Genomic DNA, 22,077 nt, shown 5'->3' with positions numbered 1-22,077 from the left:
CTGAGCCACCCAGGAATACAAGGTACATAAATATTTTCAATTGTTATGTTGTCTTGATGACACAGCTCCTTTATCATTTTGGCATGATCTTCTTTATCTCTGGTAATATTCTTTGTACTGAAATCGACTTTGTCTGATGTTAATGTATCTGTCCCAGCTTTCTCTTGAGTAGTATTAGTATGGAGTCTTAGTTTGGGCTGCTATGACAAACTACCATAGACTGGGTGGCTTATAAACAAGAAAAATTTTCATGTTGGAACGCTGGAGGCTGGGAGTCTGAGATAAGGGTGCCCGCATTTGTTGGGTTCTGGTGATGGCTCTTTTCTGTGTTGCAGAGTGCATTCTTCTTACTGTATCCTCACATGACAGAAAGAGGGCAAGAGAGCTCTTTGCCATCCCTTTTATAATGGTACTAATCCCATTCATGAGGGCTCCACCTTCATGACCTAATTTCTTCCTAAGCCCCTCCCCCTTCACATACTATCATATTTGGGAGTAGAACTTTAACATATATATGAATTTGGGAGGGGATCCAAACATTCAGTTCATTGCATATGGCTCATTTTCATCTTTTTTCATTCTTTAATTTTTAACTTATTTGTGATCTTATATCTTAAAAGTTCTCTTTTAGGTGGTATATTGTTACATCTTGCATTTTTATCTAGTCTGACAAACGTAGCCTTTTAATTAGAGTGTTTAAACCATTAACATATAATGTGATCATTGATATGGCTGGGTTTAAATCTACCATCGTGCTAATTGTTTTCTATTTTTGTCATCTATTCTTTTTCTTGCTTCACTCTTTTTATGCCTTCTTTCAGATTAGTTATTTTTTTATGGTTCTATTTTGTTTCTCTGGTTAGAAGAACAAACATTTCCCTGATAAGGTGATATTTGAGCAGAGTCCTGAAGAAGTGGGCCTTTTGTCTGTCTCGAGGAAAAACTTTAAGCAGAGGAAAAGGCAAGGTGTAAAACCCTGAGCTGGAGCATATTTACCATTTGGGAATAATAACAAGGTGGCCTGTGTACCCAGAATGGAGTAGAGAGGTAAGAAGGGACATGGGAAGAAGATGGCAGAGGGAGACTGAATGCCAATAGATGGTATGTGAGATCATCTCAGACCTTGTAGACCTTGAAAGACTTTATAAATCCTTTAAAGAAATAGTTTCCTGGGGGTGTTCATTGAACTTTCTCGGCTTCATCCATACCCGAAAATTAAACAAAACCTTCTCCGAATCACAACCACAATCTGCCTAAAGAGAATCTCAGGACTAATCTGTTTATACTGATTTTCCCATTTTATATTGTTCTGCACAAAAATCCAGCACTCACAGGTCATATCTCATTCTTCACTCTTTTCCTCCCAAACACAACCCTTCTAAGGTGTAATTTGGAATTTATGGTCCCTTATATGAAAAATTACCTTCACCATCAACCTCTTTTCTAAATGTTCTTGGCACAGAGTAAAAGTGGATTCTCCCCTATGGACACTGATTCTCTTGCTTCCTTCTTAACTCTAGTCTAATTTCTTTCCTATAATCCTCATACCACTGGCCTGGAGGGTAGATGTCATTCTGTCCCTTCACCAATCTTTCCAGATTAATGTCCTACATCTTCCCTTAAACCACAGCTTCTTTGGTGAATGTGCCATCAGACTAGGAATGTGCTTTGTTTGAACAGGTCTGAGGGACAGGATCCAGTGAATTTCTGAGTCCTTTTCCTTTTTCTATGGCTTGCCTTTAGATATTGACAGTCCCATGGGAGAAAGTTTTCCCAATTACTGTCAGTAATCTCAAGCCAATGGTTTTAAAATCTGGTACATAGAATATGTCATTAGAGACATAACCAAATAAGGGTGTATCTACACTTAAAGTGGCTCAGAAGATAACAGTAACAGCAAGGCAACAGCAAACACTAGGCAAATTATCGATTCTCTTTTTGGCTCAGTTTATCTTTATTCGTTGGCTACATGTGGTCTTCCTTCATCTACTTCAAGACATAACTCTGATCATTATCTTCTACCTCTCTTGAATTACCACTTTTTTCTCTCTACTAACTGGTTTCCCTCAGTATATGGTTATTTCTTTTACCGTCTTTACAAAGCCTTCTCTTGACCTTACTTTCCCTGCTTACAAGTATCTATTTCTTTTCTTTACAGCAAAACCCCACCAACCATGCCATTTCTCTCATTCCTGAACTAGAACTCTTCTTACTTAAAAGGTCACCAATTTCCTTCACGTTGCTAAATCCAATCGTCAATTCTCAGTTTTTTATTTGGCCTATTATCTCACTGAACCCTCTTCTCCCTTGGTTTTCCTCCATCTGAGGAAACCTTCTTCTCTCAGTCTCCCAATGTTGATGAATAGTCAAGGGTTCCCTTCTGATCTCTATTTTTGTCTCCTTCTACATTCTCTCCCTTATGATCTCAGGCAGTCCAGTGGCTCTAGGAGCCATTTAAATACCGCTAATTCCCCAAAGATTTTTGTTTTTGTTTGTTTTTGTTTTTTCAGAGACAGTGATCAGGATAGGGCAGAGACAGAGGAAGAGATAGAGAATCCCAAGCAGGCTCCATATTGGCAGCATGCAGGATGCAGGGCTCAAACCTGTTAATCTGTGAGATCATGACCTGAGTTGAAACCAAGAATCAGATGCTTAACCCACAGAGTCACCCAGGTGCCCCCTCCTCCAAAGTTTTAGTTCAGTAAAGTTTAAGAGAGTTTTCAGTTTGAATCTCTCTTCCAACTCCTATATACAACTGCCTACTCAACATCTCACTTGAATGCCTACTAAGAGATTCTGCACACAATTCCACAGTGGAAAAGGGAGGGATTTCCTACCACCATCAAGCAATTCTCTGGACATCAATTGGGGGTGCCAAAACTCAACTCAATTCTGACACTATCTATCTACCTGGTAGTGGTATCAGATTCCATAGGCTAAGGGCTCAGTCCTATAAGAGTGTCCTCTACTTCAGAGGCCAATAACAAGCATAGTTTGTTACTTATGCTTCTGACTGACTGGCTGCAGATTGGAAGTTCCCCCAATTCACTCTTTGGACTTCAGACACCAGCTCCAACTCCAAGTTGTTACCGTGCTTCTGACTGACTGGCTACAAATGATAGGTTCACACAACCCCCTTCTTGGGTTTGATTAACTTGTTAGAACAGCTCACAGAACCCAAGTAACCCATTTACTCACTGGATCATGGGTGTATTAAAAAAGGATACATCTCAGGAATAGCCAGGTGGAAGAGATCCAAAGAGCAAGATGGGAAGAGGGTATGGAGCTTCGATGCCCTCTCAGAGAGTGCCACTCTCCCTGAATCTTTATGTGTTCACCAACCTGGAAGCTCTCTAAACCCTGTTCCTTTGGGGTTTTACAAATGCTTCATTGATTAAGGCACTGACCATTGGTAACTGCTTCTTCCTAGAGGTGGGAGCTGGGGATGGTGGAACTAAAATTTCCAACACACTAATCACAGGGTTGGGTCCTCTAGCAACCAGCCCCTGTTAGGTTACTTGGTGCTTTCCAAAAGTCACCTCATTAACATAACAAAAGAAACACTGATTGCTCTCATCACTTGGGAAGGTACAATGGCTTTTAAGAGTTCACTCCCAGAATAGAGAATGAAGACCAAATATATATTTCTTGTTATAAATCACAATCATAGGCCTTAGTCCAACTCCAGGTTGCCTCTTGAATTCATTGAAGGCAAAAATCTGTTAGTAAGTGTTCTTTTACATTCTTCCAAAGTATGAGCATAGGAAAAATTAAGCCTTTTTACCACCTCTTTTATACTGCAAATTTGAAAGGAAAGTTTCAGATCCTGATAGGAGTGGACATTACTGGTTAGAGCAAAGATAGCTAACTAACACTGTTTAAAGTATGAGGGATTCTTAGTTTGCTGCTCCTTAATCTAAACTGTTACTCGTCTTCTCAGTATAAAGTGAAGGTTTAGGAAACAGAGAGGCCCTGAAACTCCTTTGCCTGCCTACAAATTCCTGCTATGCCACTTGCCAGCTATGTAATTGTGAACACGTTTCCTGATCATTTTTGGTCTCAGATTTTTTCATTTCAAAAATAGTGACGATAATAGTTATAAAGAAAAAAAATGACAAAAATATGTAAACCATCTAGCATGTGATAAATCCTTAATAAATATTGTTAAAAAGAAACCCACAGGCCCCGAATGGCATCACTTAGGCCAAGTTTAAGTGCCAGCTGGGCAGGCTTCATACGTAACCTGACTGCAGTTTCAACCTCCCCCAGAAATGTAAGTTTTAGCCAGGCAGTCAAGAATTTTCTGAGAGCACCAATAAAATAATCTGTCACATGGGCCTTCTCTACCCTCCAAAAGATGAGGTAATCTGAATAAGACCCCTCCCTGTTCCTCCTTGCAAGGGAAGGTGATCTTGCCAGAAACAGTCCTTTCTTGCCTTTTGCTGATAACTTTCTTGCCCCACCTTCCTTCCTATAAAAACCTTGCATTTTGTACAGTTCCTCAGAGCCCCACTCTACTTGCTGGATGGCAGCTGCCCTTGATTCATGACTTGTTTAATAAAGCCAATTAGATCTTTAAATCTACTCAGTTGAATTTTGTTTTTTAGTAATACAAATGGGCTAGTATTATTATCATTGTTAACTGGGGTAAATAATATTTATCTTATAAGTAGTGCTAGCCTCTTTTAAATCAAATTTGGATAAAGCCATCATATCACTGGTATATTTTCCAGCAGAGTGATTTTTTTTAAATTATTATGACAATGAAAATAAAATCATAACATCATGCAGGTCTTCAGTTTTAATTCTTATGGTAAAACTATTTTTAAAAAAAACACAATTCATGTTAAGAGTTGTTAAAATCCAACTGAATAAATTTGAAGATCTCATTGGCTTTATTCAACAGGTCATGAATGGGGTAGGTCCTAAGAGTGGTACAAAATAAAGGCAGGTACAAAAAAAGAGGCAGAAAGAGAGTAGGGCAGAGAGGTTAAAAGATTAAATTATTCCAGGTAGGGTTACCTTCCTTTAGGGGAGGACAAGGAGGCTTATCTGGCACGTTTCCTCACTAATGCTGATTGGGAAATTCCAGACTAAATGCTTTATTATTATTATTATTATTTTACTTATTTAGTTGTTTTATTTTGAGAGAGAGACAGAGTGAGAGAATGCAAGCAGGGGAGGGGCAGAGAGAGGAGAGAGAGAATCCAAAGCAAACTCTGTAAGCGCAGCGCCCTATGTAGGGCTTGAACTAATGGAACCATGAGATCATGACCTAAGCCCGAAATCAAGAGTTGGTGGCTTACCTGACTGAGTCACTCAGGCGTTCCCAGATTAATTGTTTTAAATTCCAGGTCCTAGAAGACGTTTAAACTGCAATTAGGTTAGGCATTAAGTGTTTTTTTTTTTTTTTTTTTTAAGATTTTATTTCTAAGTAATCTCTACACCCCAGGCGGAGCTTGAACTCACCACCCCAAGATCAAGAGTCCCATGCTCTTCCCAATGAGCCAGCAAGTTACCCTGATTAGGTATTAAGTCTTGATGGGGTTTAGCAAAAGTGACTCCATCTTGAGTCTGTTTCTTTTTAATAGAGTTTAGTACCACAAACTAATGAACTCTCAAATATGTTAGCTAACATCAGGTATTCCAGTATTATGTTTTTAAAAATATACTTTAGGGGTCTGCTGGGTGGCTCAGTCAATTGATTGTGGGACTCTTGATTTTGGCAGGGTCAGGATGGGGGCAGGTGAGGTGGGATGGAGGCCCCATCAGTTCCCCACTGAGTGTGGAGCCTGTTTGGGATTCTCTCTCTGCCTCTGCCCCCCCCCTCTAAAATTAAAAAAAAAAATTAAAAATTACATGTAAGTATATATACACACATACACACACTCTAGTAGCCTCTAAGTTTTCGGATTCCAATATATATCCTATTTAAAGTAAACAATTCTTAAAGTGTGTATTTGTGTGTGTCTAACACCGAGCGCTTACTGTATTCCAGAAACACATTGCCCCACACATGCTAGGGGTTGTTTGTTTTTGTCTTTTTGCTTCCTTCCCTGCTTAACAAAACAAAAAACAAAGCTGCTTGGGGGACTAGGGTTGAGACTGAAGAGGGTAATACACTAACGAATTTGCTGAGATAAACGCTATTTTAAAAAGTCATAAGGTCCCCAAATTTTCACTGCATGTCCACTTCTTACATTTAGGCATCAACTACTACGTCCAGGAAATTTTCCCTTCGCCTCCCAAATCCGCGTGAAGGGAGACCATAAAGTTGCTTCGGGCGGTTTGCCCAGACTTGCCCCTTGTGTGGAGATTCTGACTCCTGGTGCTAGAAAACCTTAAATGTAAAAAGGAACAGGCTGGGATCGCGCGGGGGGGGGGGGGGGGGGGGGGGGGGGGGGGGGGGGGGGGTTGGAAAGACCTGGATACCCGCCCCAACGGGCTGTGGCCCAGGAGCACATTCCCCGCGCTCCCTCAGCGCCAGCCTCGCGGGGCTGGGAAGCTCCTCCCCGGCCCTTCCTACCTCCCCCTCCTCCCCCTCCTCCCCCTCCTCCTCCCCCTCCTCCCCCTCCTCCTCCCCCTCCCCCGCAGCGGCGGGCGAAGGGGTGAGCGCTGCGGTATTTTGTCCCCAGCGGGACCCCTTCTCCCGGGCAGGTTGCGGCTGCAGCGGCCGCCGTGGCGGAGGCGGTGGCGGCGGGAGGCGAGCACTAGGAGAGGCCCGGGCCGGCCCTGCGGCCTGGAGGCCGCGAGAGGAGGGGGCCGGGCCGCCCTCCCGCGCCGCGGGAGCGGAGGGGAAGAGGCGGCCGCGAGAGAGCTCGGCCCGGCCGCTGGGAAGGTGGGGGAGGCTCCGGGCACCTCCCGCCCTCCGGCCGCCGCCCCGCTGGCCCTGCCGCCGCCGCCGCCGCCTCCGCCGCCGCCGCCGCCGCCGCCGCTTCCTCGGGCTCCCTCCGCGGGCTCGACGGCCCCGGCCGGGGACGGCGGGCGGCGTGCGCGCCCGGAGCCGACGGAGATGGCGGGCGGGCACTGCGGCAGCTTCGCCGCGGCGGCGGCCGGCAGCGGCGAGATCGTGCAGCTGAACGTCGGGGGGACCAGGTGAGTCCGCGGAGAAGGGGCTCGGAGCCGGGCTGCGGCGGGCGGCCTGCAGGGGGAGGCGACGTGGGCCCGGGATCGCGCGGGCCCTCCGGGCGGGGAGCGTGTCGGCGGATCTCGAGTGAAGTCTCTGCACCGGGAAGGGGAAGGGGAAGGGGGAGGCGGGGGCGCCTCCTGGAGTCTGCGCGAGCTGGGCCCCCGTGCCCGTGGCCGCCTTCCTAGAATGCCAACCTTTGTCCCTCCCCCTTTGTAAACTATCAGGCCCAGAGGGACACCGAAAACCTTCCTCTCCTAACCTTAGAGGGTATTTGAGGAATTTATTTGGTAGAAGCCTGGCCTTGTGGTTTGGGTTTTGCAGATGCAACTGCCTCCCTTTTCTTTTCGCTGAACAAGGTGTCGGTGGGCGTGGGTAAGACAGTACAGTGCTCTTCCCCCTTCTAATTAAGGAGTGTTTGTAATCTCAGAGGATTTCTGTGGATGGAGTACAGTAGGTTTGCAGTACGTCGTTAGTTGTTTTCAGAGTTTCTGGGCGCATGGCTTTGAAGGATCTGTTCAACCTTCAGGGCAGTGCGTCCAGGAGCTGCAATTTGAACAGTCGGTGCTGGGAAGCTTTGGATTTTGGCACTACTCAGAGCAGACAGACTGAAAGCTCTTTCTCCTCCCTCTGGCCTGTGATCACTCCCCGGCTGTGCCTTTTATTAAGCTTGTTGGGGGGGAAAATCATTTTTTGTGGATTTGGTATGGCGTATGAGTCACTCCTCCTCAAAAATGGGACTTTGCCAGCTCTGTTTGAAGGAAAAGGGTGGCTGAGTTTTAAGCTTGGTAGGAGATGAACGATGGGGTGATCGAGAACATGAAAGGATTTCAACATCTAAGACGTTAAGTAATATTTTTTAAAATGCAGAACAACATTGTGAACCATAGGGATACAAATGTATTGTTCTTTAATCTTAACCATTTAATCCTTTTCTAAGTGTACTAGAGAATTCAACACAAGCGACAGTAATTCTTCATTTTTTCCCTGTTCTTTTCCCTCATCTCCTGATGCAAAACTGTGTAACAGTGTAAGATACACTATTGCCCTGAATGCTTACTGGTCTTCTGGAGAAGACATGCGTCCTCATGTAAAAAGTGGATTTATTTCCTTAAATCCACATGAAAATTTTGCAGTTTTGGCAATGTATGGATGCAAAAGAATACCCCTCTAGAGTCGACCTTCAGTGTGTGTTAATGCTGAGGAATAGCACTGTAGTCATTTAAAATACTTATACTCGTTCCTAATTACTATAGACTGTGGATCATATTTATTTTCAGGCATTCTAAACTATTGAGATATTACTATTACGATAAAAATGAAATGTATTGTTATTTACTGCGTACTGGAAGTAGATGGTTTCATGAGTGAACTCTTGGTAATGACTATAGAATTCAACTTAAAGTTTTTAATCATAAAAGGCAGCCATCTTGGAGCTGAAACATTTTATTTGGCTGTTTATGGAACTTGATTTTATAAGGGTCTAAGTTTTTCTAAGTGACGATATTAGCAAAGAATACAGAAAGATGAGTAAATTATTGGATTGAACAATTTAGAAGACATACAAAAGTTGTTAGATAGGGATGAAAGCATAAGTAAAAAAAGAACACACACAAACTTTAGATTTGCTAGGATAACACGGTTTATAAAATAAGTAATTACAAGGCCTATAGAAAATAGGACATGCAACTTCAAGTGTTCTCAGGCCATGTTCTTGAGTTACTTTGAATCATAGACTCTTGCAGCAGTTTAGAGCTAGAAAGGATCCAGAAGTCATCTGTATCTTGTACAAAACAGATTAACAGTCACTTAAGTCATTGTAAAAAAAAAAAAAATCCTGATTCGCTTCTCAATAAAGTTGAGGAATTGCCCCTGGGAGAGGTACCTGCGGCTAGAATGGAGGTAGGCTCTGAGGTGATACAGTAAAACTGGATAGTGTATTGTGAGCAGGGAAGCATATGTTACATATGTAAGGTCTTCCCCCTCCCCCCCCAAGAGAAGAAGGTTATGGAATTGGACATATTCAAGGAAATTATAGAAATGAGCAATTTTTATGATTTATATAACACTGTATGGGTAATTCAGGAAGTAGAGAAGATGAGGTTTCACTTAGGATTAACATTATTTACCAAAAAAAAAAACCAAACCCAAAACTAAAGAAGTCAAAGAAACCCAACTCAATTTGTGATGAATTCTGTATGAATGAGTACGAGTTGAGGCCTCACGAGACAGGTCTGGGACCGGCTGGCGGGGGATTTATGGACAAAGGACTTTGGAATCCTGCAGATCCGGGTTCCAGTTCCCGGCTTTGCCTCTAACTAGCTCAGCAACACAGAGCAAGTTATTTTTTAGTGCTTAGTTTTCCTAAAATGTAAAATGACAGTAATAGTACCAGCCTTACAGGTTTGATAAAGGAATTTGAAGTGAAAGTGGAAAGTGTAAGGGTTGGTGGCTTAGTAACATTGAAGAATAAATAATTTTAATTACATTGCTTCCGAGTTAATTTTGGAGGCAAAGAGCAAGAACTGTGAATGTAGTTATGCTAATATCTTTAGTAACACTTCTGCTGAGATCAGATTGGACATGGCCCTTGGCACACTGTGGGTATGAGATAAAAAATATTAGACAAGGCTTTCATATAAATTGCAGAAAATTATGCTTGTCAATATAGTTTTTTTTTTTTCTCTAAAGTTTATCTATTTTTTTAAAGTTTATTCTTGGGAGAGAGTATAGGCATACCTGCATGAACGGGGGAGGGGCAGAGAGAGAGAGAATCCCGAGAGCAGACTCCGAGCTGTCAGGGCAGAACTCAGTGTGGGGCTAGATGTCATGAACCATGAGATCATGACCTGAGCCGAAACCTAAAAGTTGTATGCTTAACTGATTGAACCACCCAGGTGCCCCACATAATTTCATGTCATTTTTATGAAGTCATACTTGGAACCTAGTTTTTACTTTCTGTGGGTTTTTTATTTTTTTCCTTTTCCCACGTGCCTTTTGTTTGACAAAAGAAAAATTGGTGGGCTCAAATTTTAAGCTCAGAATTTGGAATTAGAATTACAATTACAAATTAGAAAATTTGTAATTTTCTACGTAACATGAAATTTGAGTTATCTGGCCGTCTGTTGAATAATGAGTGAACATGAAAGATCACAAGTTATAAGTGATCCTTATTTGGAATTAATTTGATAGCCTCCAGAACATAGTGATTTGGTGGGGGGCGGGGCATGAAGTGAATACCTGTTATCTTTCAGTTTGCCATTTATTGGATTTGTTTTTATTCATTTGGCCAACTCAGTTTCCTTTTACTAGTTGTAATCTGCTCCTCATTTTTTCTTAAGATGTTGCTAAGATGTACACTTGGAAAATTTGCCATGGTTTCTTGAATAAATTCCCTGGTTCCTTTCTTAATCTGATTCATGGGCACAGAGACTGCTTTAAAACAGTCATATAATGCTAGACAATGAATGTGGAGAAAAGTAGAAGTCTGTTAGGCTCTCGTCTGTGTAAGGACAGACACATGGTGATGGCAACACAAAGTAAAAAAATGCATAGGTAGACTAGAGACTGAATGGGAGTAAACATGAATTGTCCGGGGGGTATTGAAGTACTTACTGTCTTATATGTTAGCCAATTAGTTGTTTCATTTTGGGAGCGCCTGGGTGGCTCAATCTGTTCAACTTCTTGCTCTTGATTTTGGCTCAGGTCATGATCACAGGGTGATCCCTGTATTGGACTCCCGGATGAGCATGGAGCCTGCTTAGGATTCTCTCCCTCTCCCTTTTTCTCTCTCCCTCTCCCTCTCCCCTGCCCTGTCTCCATCTGCCCCTCCCCCTGCTCGCATGCTTACAGGCTCTCTAGCTCTCAAATAAAATATTTAAAAAATTCTTTGGTTTTTTTGAGAGCTCTTTGAATAACCTTAACTCTGAATTGAAATTGGCAAGAGTGTAAAATAATAAATGTCCATAACTGATGTAGCTATAGCTATGCAACAACTTGTAAATTATTATTTGAAAGCAGGTTAACTAAACACTGAAGTTTCAAAGCATGTCCTCATGTATAATACCAGATTATTTTTAATTGCAGATTTAGTACCTCAAGACAAACCCTTATGTGGATTCCAGATTCTTTTTTTTCCAGGTATTTCATACAATTCTTTAGTACCGTTTTTTCAAAACTTGATTATTAAAATAACAAAAATTTTATTTTTCCAGTTAAATTAATATTTTTATTTCTTGGTAAAAATCTTAACTCTTAAAATAGATTTTAAAATTCTGATTTTATTTTGAAGATAGGATGATTCATTTGTATTGGTCTTGGACATTTGATAAAAAATTAGGGCGTTCTATTCATACTCAGGTTTTAGGAACTAACTCTGGCTTATTGATCATGATTCTTCTAGTTTGCTGAGTGGAAGAATTTCAACACTTCGAGATGAAACTGGTGCTGTGAGTATAATATGTTGATACGTATTTCTAATTTGAAATATATGTATTAATATAATAATTATCAATATTAATGCTTATAATACTTAGTCCTTATTGTATAGTGACTCTAAGAAGATAGAAAAGCTAATCTTTTAATAACCACTAAATGAAAGTGACATATATGTACTTACAAAGTGTTTTATTTCTTGTTATGTATAGTGTTTCTGTAATTAATACAACTCTAAATGGAATAGTGCATATAGCAATTTAAGTATTTGTGATTGGAGAGATTGGAGAATATGAGCTTACATTGTCAGGAGAGGAAATACTTTTAATTAGGAATTAAAACTGTAGCAGTAATTAGATGAATATGAATACTAAAAAATTTGATACTGGATTAGAATGGTGAGATATTGCAAATTAGTTAAGTCCTACAATTTTTTTTTTTTTTTTTTTTGGAGAAAAACCTTAGGAACCTGTACAGCAATAGCAAAATGAGGGAAGGAAAGAACTTTTAGGGTACAGTATAGAAATACTAGTTTATGTATTTAAAAAGTAGTTATAATATGCACAAGAGTATGTAAAGTAAATGGCTAGTACTCACAAAAGGGAAAATAGCTTTCTGTTTGGAGGCACCAAAGTGACCAGACGTATTTATTTGCTGTGATGGGATTTGCAGATTGAAATAAAGCAGCAAATGCAGGTATGTTCATAGGAGATGATAGACATGTCAGTCAGTAGTAACATCTCGAGCAATCTATAGTGTTTCTCCAACTTCTCACTGGTTCTAATAAAAACAAAAGCCAAGAGTTTTTTTTTTTTTTTTAAATGTTTATTTATTTCTAGGAGACAGAGAGAGAGAGACAGCGTGAGCAGGGGAGGGTCAGAGAGGGAGTCACAGACTGAAACAGGCTCCAGGCTCTGAGCTGGCAGTCAGCACAGAGCCTGACGCGGGGCTCGAACCCACGAACCGTGAGATCATGACCTAAGCGAAAGTCGGATGCTTAACCAACTAAGCCACCCAGGCACCCCAAGAGTTTTTGTAGCTAGAACAATCTCATTTATGGTATCAACATAATCAATTATAACATAAAGAGGTTTACTGCTAGCTATCATTCTCCTATCTAATTGGCTAATGTAAGCTTTAAAAGGTGTTCATTTTTATGGTTAGAACTTTTATAATTAATTTAAAATTGGTATCCAAAGTATTGGTATACATTTCTGTAGAAAGTTATCAGTTATATATTTCATATTTTCTAGAGCATTTTATTTTCCCCATTTGTATTCTGTGGTGTGCAGTATTTTTATTTAAGAAATGTGTTTGTCTTAATCCCCCACCCCTGGCGTTTGAGGAAATTGTGATAATGGGATGTAAAAGTGCTATGAGAATGCTATTATTTTCCAGCTTTTATAGTAATGTGCATTACTTATTTTTCTTGATTACCCATGTGTGTATTATGAAAGTACATTGTTTCATTAATTCACATATGAACCGCAAATTATATAAGTCACAATCATTGTCACCAATAATAAATAATATAACGTAAGAAGGTATTATTTATGTATAATGTTTCTTAAGTATTTACTGAATTCTAAAATATTTCAGATAAAAATTTTCCCTTATATGTCACTTTTACCAAAAATATCAATAAATAGATACCATTATTCCTACAATTTAAAATATTATCAATCTAATAATAGGTTTTGGGGGATGAAGAGACATAACTGCATTAAATGCACAGAGTTAAAACTGCATTTTAACTTTAGAAACATTAAAATTTAAGAGTGGAATCCAATGAATGCAGTATTTAAATAATTCAGTGTTTGTCCCCTAAGTTAGTGCTACCCATTAATTTGTTGAATTTATGATTTGAAAATAAAGCAATTTTTCGTTTACAGATATTTATTGATCGAGATCCAGCAGCATTTGCACCCATTTTAAATTTTCTTCGGACAAAAGAACTAGATTTAAGGTACGAAATGTATCTTTTTAAAGTAAATTCTTACTGATAGGTATGTGTTTTTGGAATATTTTGTGGTTCGCCCCCACCCCGAAATTATTTTCGCTTGAACGGTTCCCCAGAGTTCACAGGTAGAGGCCGCCACCCTGTCCTCTCCCCCTCTAGACCCGGGCAGTAGCTTCCCTTCCAGATCCCTGCCTTCATTCTTACAGCCCTCCCGTTACTTTTCCATACTGTAGCCAAACCTAACTTCTAAAAATCTAAATCTCATCTGGTTGCTACTCTGCTTAAAACTCTTATTTGGTATGTTCTTGGACTAATGGCCAGGGATTTTGGACTTTATTATTTCATAAGGCTCTCCGTGACCTTGCCCCTGCTTAATTTTGCGTTTCTACAGTTTCACCTCTTTGTGGTCTTGGTCTTTTTTTAAAAAAAAAAATTTATTGTTTATTTATTTTTGAGAGAGAGAGGCAGAGAGAAACAGAGTAAGAACAGGGGAGGGGCAGAGAGAGAGGAAGACACAGAATGCAAGGCTTGAACTCACGGACTGTGAGATCATGACCTGAGGCAAAGTGGGCCGCTGAACCGACAGAGCCACCCAGGTGCTCCTCTGTGGTCTTGGTCTTGATCCTGACTTCTTCAGTGATCTCTGCTGTGTCCACCCAGTATAGGTCTTCCTAGTACCACAACATTTTTTACATGTATTCTTTTTTCAGTAGTCCATCTTCCGTTTTACTTTAAATTCCAAGAGGGTAAGCACTATACTATGTATCCCCGGGATCTAGCATTGTGTTTGATATATGAATTTTATGCATCATGTTCAATACAGGAGTTTTATAGATTGTAGATAAACGAATGACCACTTAAACCGTTTCTTTAACTTTGTCATCGTCTGGATTCCTACCAAGAATTTACAGTCTAATTTGCATTTTATTATTCTTTTATTCCATATATTCCTAGTGGACTTTCACTAAGGATTTCTTTATACTTTTTTAGATACAGCTGTTAAAATTCTAATTGCTTAGGGGCGCCTGGCTGGCTCAGTTGGTGAAGTATGTGCCTCTTGATCTCAGGGTTGTGAGTTCAAGCCCCATGTTGGGTGTAGAGATTACTTAAAAATAAAATCTAAAAAATATTTTTAAAATTCTAGTTGTTTATTTGACCTGCTTCTTTATAATATTGTTTAAGTTTTGGCTTATAATTAACTGGAATATGAGCCCCTTAAAGATGACAAAAATCTTTTGGTCTCATTTGTTTCCTGTGATTTTTCCAGTGTTAAAACAGTGCATATAAAATAAAAAGACTGCATAGAGTCGCTTTGTACCTTTTCAGTGATATTTACCAAATCAGTAAAAGAGTTTGTTGGAGCTTTTTGTTTGTTTGTTTGGTTGGTTCGTGGAGGTGACAAATAAGTTACTAACTACTTCTTGAGTAAAATTATCTTGACTCCTAGAATTTGATTAAAGAAGCCTAAACTTACTTCCGGTCCGTTTCTTGTGACTAATTCACAGCTAGGTAACTCAGGAAAGGCAGAATTAGTAAGAATTAAATATCTGTATATATTGACTACTCTTCTTATAAATTGCTGTGTTACTTCATTTAAAGAGGCTTATCAAATTAAAATTCTCTAAGTAGTAGTACCTTTCAAAAGAAGATGGGAAGGATGGGGTGCCTGGGTGGCTTAGTCGGTTGAGTGTCCGACTTTCGCTTAGGTCATGATCTCGCGGTTCGTGGGTTCGAGCCCCGCGTCGGGCTCTGTGCTGACTGCCAGTTCAGAGCCTGGAGCCTGTTTCAGAGTCTGTGTCTCCCTCTCTCTCTGACCCTCTCCTGCTCACACTGTCTCTCTCTCTCTCCTAGAAATAAACAAAAATATTTAAAAAAAAAAAAAAAAAAAGAAGATGGGAAGGAATCTAAAAACTACTGTGTTCTAATTCTCTGCCCTCCATAAAATTCTCCTGTTGCCCTTCTCACAGTGCTGTGGTTACCGTATTTGTTTTCTTGTCCTCCCCCGGAGACTGGGCTTCCTCAAGAACTGTTGTGTCCTGAGCCACCTTGTAATTAGCCAGTACTGTTGTGCTGTTAACACAAATGGTTTTGAAAAGAAAGGTTTAACTGTTTTTATGTTAAACTAGCCACAACCAATCTGACAAATACAAGCAATTTAATATTGCAGTTGCATGTGTTTCTTAAACACAAGGAATCTTTTAAAAGAGCAGTTTTAGGTTTACAGCAAAATCCAGAAGAAGGTGCAGTGATGTCTTGTACCCCTCCTGTTCCTACAGATGCATAGTCCGCGCCATTATCAGCATCCCTTCCCAGAAGGGTACTTTTTTTCTTTTTACCAAGGGTGAACCTACGTTGACACGTCATAACCATGCAAAGTTCATAGTTTACATTATAGTTAACTCTGGGTCTTGTGTATTCTGTCGGTTTCGACAAATGTATAATGACACATGTCCATCACTTAAATATCATAGAAAGTATTTTCACTAATTTAACAGTCTTTTGTGCTCTGCCCCCTGCAACCATTGACTTTGCCTTTTGCAGAATGTCATATACTTGGAATAATGCAGTAGGTAGGCTTTTCAGATTGCCTTTTACCAAGATCACACTGTTGTGATTACTGTAGTTTTATGGAAATATTGTGGTTGGGTCCTCTGATTTTATTCTCTCTCAATATTGTGTTGACTATTCTAGGTCTTTTTAGTCTCCATATAAACTTCAGAATCAGTTTGTCAATATCCATAAAATAACGTGCTAGAGTTTTGATTAGGATTTAATTGAATTTCAGGTGAAGTTGAGAAGAACTGACATCTTAACAAAACTGAATTTTCCAACCCATGAACATGGAATATCTTTCCATTTACTTAGTTCTTTGGTTTTGTTCATTAGAGTTCTGTAGTTCGCTTCATATAGATCTTAATGTATTTTTTGTTAGATTTATACCTAGGTATTTAATGTTTTTTTGGTGGTGCTAATGTAAGTGGTATTATGTTTTTAATTTTAAATTCCATTATTCATTATTGGTACATAGCAACTGACTTTGGTAAACTAACCTTGTGTCCTGCAGCCTTACTATAATCGTTTATTAGTTCCACGAGTTTATGTCTATTTTGGATTTTCTCTATAGAGAGTCATGTCATCTGTGAATAATAGTTGTTTGTTCTCTGTGTGGGTTTATTACAGTTGTTGCTATATGGCATTATTGAGAATTTTTGCACCAATGTCCATGAGCAGTACTAGTCTGTAGTTTTCTTAAGTGTCTTTGGTTTTGGTATTAGGGTAATACTGGCCTTATAAAATGAGTTAGGAAATATTCCTATTTCTAACTTCTGAAAGAGATTATAGAGAATTGGTATGATTTTTTAAACCTAAATGTTTGCTAGAATTCACTAGTGAATCCTTCTGGGTCTGTTGCTTTCTGTTTTGATTCAATTCCTTTAGTAGGTATAGGCCTATACAGATTGTCTCTTTTTTCTTCTGTGAGTTTCAGCAAATGATGCCTTTCAGAGAATTGGTTCATTTCATCTTGGTTATCAAATTTGTGGGAATAGAATTGTTCATAGTATTCCTTTATTATCCTTTTAATTTCCATGAACTCTGTAGTGATGCCCACTCTTATTTTTGTCCAAGCAATATTTTTTTAGTAAGGACAAATTATAACTGAAACCAAAAAGAATCATTAGTATTTAAACTCTTAATCTTCTGTTCTTTTTATTTTCATATTATTTAATGTTACTATAACATCTACTAGTAAGCCTAGTCCTTTCTAAGGCTAGTCTCCCCCCCCCCACACTTTTACTTTATGTTTTACTTTTATTTATGGTTTCTGATGAGAAGAGTCATTTATCTGAATTTCTTTGTTCAAATAATATTTATTACATAATTACATAAATATAAATCATTTTGCGAGGTATGTCCATCGATGGATGAATGGATAAAGATGTGGTATATATATATATACCACCTTAAGCGGCATTAAGGAATCTACTCTTGAAATCATTGTTGAGCCATATGCTAACTAACTTGGATGTAAGTTTAAAAGAATTTTTTAAATGCATGTAGAAAAGCACAATTATTTTAATGCAGTTTTATTTTGTAAATAACAATGGCCTAACTAAAAAGTTTTTAAAAAATGAGTGGATTGTGCACTTGTAGGGATCTTTAAAAAATTTTTTTAATGTTATTTATTTTGGAGAGAGAGAGACAGACAGACAACAGACTGAGAGAGACTGAGTGCGAGTGGGGGAGAAGCAGAGAGAGGGAGACACAGAATCCTAAGCAGGCTCCAGGCTCAGAGCTGTTAGTACAGAGCCAGAGGAAGATTTTGATCTCAAACAGATCTCGAACTCAGTCCATGAGATCATGACCTGAGCCAAAGCTGGATGCTTAACTAATGAGTAGGGATCATTATAGTATAATGAGAGGAGGTTAAAATATGTATAGAAATAATTATGATAAAAATTTGAAAGCAATAAATGCCACACTAGAATGATTTCTGCTCTTGTTTGCCTTATTAGGTATTTCTTGAAGCCCTAATCTCTTAGTTACCCAATTCATCTACATAAGAATTGTTTTTAAATAAAAAAAAGTTTTTCAGAGGCAAATGGGTTTTCTGTTTGTTTTATTTAGAGCTTTTAACATGACTAAAGATATTAGGAGAAAACTAAGTTTTAAAGCCTTATGACTTTGTTCCCTTTAAGAACTTAGTACTTTTTCCTTCTTCTTCATATAATCCAAGTTGCCAGTGTTGGAGGCTTTATATCATTTGTTTGTTTGTTTTTTTGTAGGGGAGTGAGTATTAACGTTCTCAGGCATGAAGCAGAATTTTATGGAATCACTCCACTAGGTATGTATTGTCCTAATACTTTGTTTTTGTGATTTGACTTTTCATGCAATAAACTTGCCTAATGAAATATGTTTTATTCCTGGTCCTATTTTTTTTTTTAATTTTTTAATGTTTTTTTATTTATTTTTGAGAGAGAGAGGCAGCGTGAGCAGGGGAGGGCCAGAGAGAGAGGGAGTCACAGACCGAAACAGGCTCCAGGCTCTGAGCCGGCAGTCAGCACAGAGCCCGACGCGGGGCCCGAACCCACGAACCGCGAGACCATGACCTGAGCCGAAGTCGGACGCCCAACCGACTGAGCCACCCAGGCGCCCCCCCCCCAACTCCTATTTTTTGATAGGCTACTTCAGTATGCTTACGTTTTTGGTTTTTCATAGCAAAAAGATGTCAACTGATTTAATTTAAACATTTTCCTTTTCTTCCCTTACCGTCTTTAATTGGAGAAAGTAAAAGTGGAGCGCTGGTGCCCTGTCTGCGCGCGCTCTGACGAGTTTGCTTTGAAATGTTTCTAGTCAGAAGGCTTCTCCTGTGCGAGGAACTCGAGCGCTCCTCTTGCGGCAGCGTCCTTTTTCACGGCTACTTGCCTCCGCCAGGTACTTTTGCTTTATTTGCCTGGTCTTTATGGAAAAGCAGTTTTATTTTCATCGTTCAGCAAGTAGAGACTTAATAGAGTGGAGGATCTGTTTCCTCGGTGGTTGAGTTTCTCATGTGTGAATATACTAGAAATGTGAAGACTTTTAATTTTAACAGAAGTCATACTGTATGTTGGAGGGGAGACGTGCCATACTTCTTCTTTTCTGTGAAAGGCCAGACAGGCTTGTGAGCTAGATCTAAAGGGCAACTACTCAGCTCTGCTGGGTGCTCCAGGGACGTGAATGCATGTGACCCGTATGACTTTATTGACTTTGCCAGCCAGTGTTAGAGCACTGGCTGTCAGTGTCCTCTCTGTAGAACCCCAGGAGCTCTGCAGACTTAGGGCGCAGGGCCTTGTATGGAGAGGGAGGGGGAGGGAGGGAGGGAGGGGGAGGGAGGGAGGGAGGGGGAGGGAGGGGGAGGGAGAGGGAGGGAGGGAGGGAGGGGCTGGTGAGGCACCGGTCATCCCCCCCTCCACCTCGGTCAGATAGAAGACTTTTGCCTTCACCTATGTTAAGGTGGGCTTCTGAGCGAGATTTCATTCCAAAAAAAGACTCCTCTGTCAAGTAAAAGACATTTTGGTAAAAGGACAAGTTGAGCTGTAAAGCAGTTTCAGTGAGTACATTGTACCGAACACAAAGCAACTGTGTAAACACTGTGTAAACACAAAGCAAATGTAAACAGTTGGTTTACAGTTCAGTTGGTGACAACTGATTAATGACTGATTTCAGTAACCTAGAGCTGGATAAAAATGGAATATAACAGGATTGACAAGCATCGGAAATCTGTTGAAAGGATTTATTTCATTTTCATTTTGTTGTTTTCTGTGGTAATTGAATTATTTGTAATGCATTGCTATATTGGGAGATAAGTTTTAGCTATGATGAAATTCACATGTGTATGTTACTTCGTTACAGTGAAACTTGAAATGCTTGGTAGGTGAACTTAGAAATAACTTCATCTTACTTCTTTTTATAGGTATTCCTAGTCGTAAGATAAACAACACGACCAGATCTTCTGCTGGTTCTAGGAATGGATTAAATTCCACAGAAAGTGAAGGTCGGGGAAATGGTACCCAGCCTGCTCTCGCCGGAACTGGAGAAGAGACTGTTAGGCTAGGTAAACAAAGATTACAGGAGTAGACCAAAAAAAAAAAAAAGTTTTTAGTTTTGAGTGATCGTATTTTTTAAAGATGCAGTCTTTGCCTCATCTGTCTTTTTAATGTAAATAAATCATTTATATCTTTATATCTCGTTTGATATGTAATTTATTTAAGAGTTTGTGATCATCTGTTTCCTCTAAATCTTTAGGGGTTGGCAAACTTTTTATGTAAAGAAACAGTAACCCTTTTAGGCCCTGTCAGAACTGTTCAGCATCGCAGCAGCCAAGGACGACATGTAAATCAACGTGCTTGGCTGGGTTTCAGCAAAACTCTATTCATGAAAACAGGTAGAAGACTGGAATCAGCCCACGGGCCATAGTTTACCCACCCCGGCTTTAGAACGTAAACTATTTCTTTTTCTAAAATCCACAGGATTTCCTGTGGATCCACGAAAGGTGCTCATAGTGGCTGGCCATCACAACTGGATTGTAGCTGCATACGCCCACTTTGCGGTGTGTTACAGGTACTGTATAAGTAAGATCGGTTTGCTCTGGGAGAGGTGTAGTTCTTAATAATTGTGATTTTATATTTACAGACTTAGGAGTGGCTAGTCATCCTATTATTTTTCCTGCATATTTTGCCCACTTCTGTGTCTCTTGACTAGATTTAGTTTGCTTTTCTTTTTGTAATTAATTTGATAAATATTCTGATAGCTTTTGTATGTCTTTCCCATTTACTATCATCTGTGATAGAACTGAGGTATTTTGTTGTTTCTTTTTCCTTATTCTATCCAGCTCCTGAATCACTTAACTATTATATAGAATGACGAGGCAGAATTGTTAATAGGCGTCCTGTGATTTTCTGTCTATAATGGTTTCAGTCTTTTGTACTCGGTAGGTGGGGGTAGTAAGACTCTACGTTGGTCATGACTATCAAATAGTTGGGAGTGAGGTAGTGAAGCAGGACAGTTGTGGGCAGAAGTGATGTGGTATAATATCTGTAACATGTGAGACGTACACAGACATAGTTTGGTTTTACTAATTCTTGCATTCTCAGAAACTTAAAGAATGAGGAAGAGTGTAGTGTAGACCAGTGATTCTGTTTTTTAAAATGGAGAAGAGGGAGGATTCTTAGCTCAGAATCACTGTATACAGTGTCACCGACGACAGAATGCCATAGAGACACAAATAAATGGTTGTGATATTCTAGCTTAGATGATTATCCCACTTAATTGCTTAAAAATAAAAGAATATATAAACATTTTGTCACTTTTGAGGTTAGTTATGAAAAAATAGCTACAATAGATTAAAAATAATTTAAAATGTCTCATAAAGTTCACAGATGTATTATAAAGAATCCCAGATGTATTTTTAAAATATCTGAGTTTATTGATAAGTTTGCTAGTTGTGTAAAAAAGCCTTTTATAACAGTCATCTCTGCTTTATATTTTCATTGCAATAGAAATTCAGTGCAAACTTTTCATTTTAAGGGCATTCTGTTTTTTGTTTTAATTATTAAATAGTACGGAAATGACTTTTTGGGTGATTTCTTTGGGGAATGACTTTTATATGAAGCCACACTGATTTGAAAAAAGGAAGTTTTTGAGGGGAGGTGTTTTGAACTTAAGGACTTATGACTCTAACTTGAGAAAACTATTTTAGACTTTTTTTATTTGGTTAAATATTATGTACATATTTTTTTTGATAAGGACATCCAGAGGAATTGTGAAATATTTGTTAACCAGGTGTAATTTTCATTATTGCACAGCAGTACTGAAGATCGCTACTTGCCAGACAGAGACGTATAGTATTGCAGAAAGTGTCACTCATTGAGTGACAAATATCAGAAGGATGCTGTTAACATTTTCCATTCTTTATGTTTGCTTTTGACTGTGACCTTTCTTTGCTTTCTCTGAGTGTTATTGATGACAGACTAATATGCATAGTGACAGAGGAAAAGAAGTGAGGATGTATTGTGTTTCC

General features: G+C 39.3%; 1 protein-coding gene across 2 annotated transcripts in view; it reads left to right on the top strand.

The window, feature by feature from the left end:
* The window catches only part of KCTD3 (potassium channel tetramerization domain containing 3), a 59,811-nt gene continuing 37,734 nt past the window's right edge, over window positions 1-22,077 (top strand). The window contains exons 1-9 of one of the 2 annotated variants that reach the window (XM_039223520.1): window positions 1-22; window positions 864-1,047; window positions 11,213-11,266; window positions 11,529-11,574; window positions 13,453-13,526; window positions 18,305-18,363; window positions 18,873-18,953; window positions 19,972-20,112; window positions 20,528-20,618. In XM_039223520.1, the coding sequence (XP_039079451.1) occupies window positions 11,238-11,266; window positions 11,529-11,574; window positions 13,453-13,526; window positions 18,305-18,363; window positions 18,873-18,953; window positions 19,972-20,112; window positions 20,528-20,618 (521 nt within the window). In that variant the 5' untranslated portion in view covers window positions 1-22; window positions 864-1,047; window positions 11,213-11,237. Of the gene's footprint in view, window positions 23-863; window positions 1,048-6,950; window positions 7,096-11,212; window positions 11,267-11,528; window positions 11,575-13,452; window positions 13,527-18,304; window positions 18,364-18,872; window positions 18,954-19,971; window positions 20,113-20,527; window positions 20,619-22,077 lie in introns of those variants that run through there. The other variant, XM_039223519.1, reaches the window with a different exon arrangement.

Source organism: Hyaena hyaena, unplaced genomic scaffold, assembly GCF_003009895.1.
Source record: "Hyaena hyaena isolate Hyena2069 unplaced genomic scaffold, ASM300989v1 scaffold_1361, whole genome shotgun sequence".
Classification (NCBI taxonomy): domain Eukaryota; kingdom Metazoa; phylum Chordata; class Mammalia; order Carnivora; family Hyaenidae; genus Hyaena; species Hyaena hyaena.
Note: the sequence above shows the minus strand (reverse complement) of the source record. Positions and strands in the feature narration are given on the sequence as shown.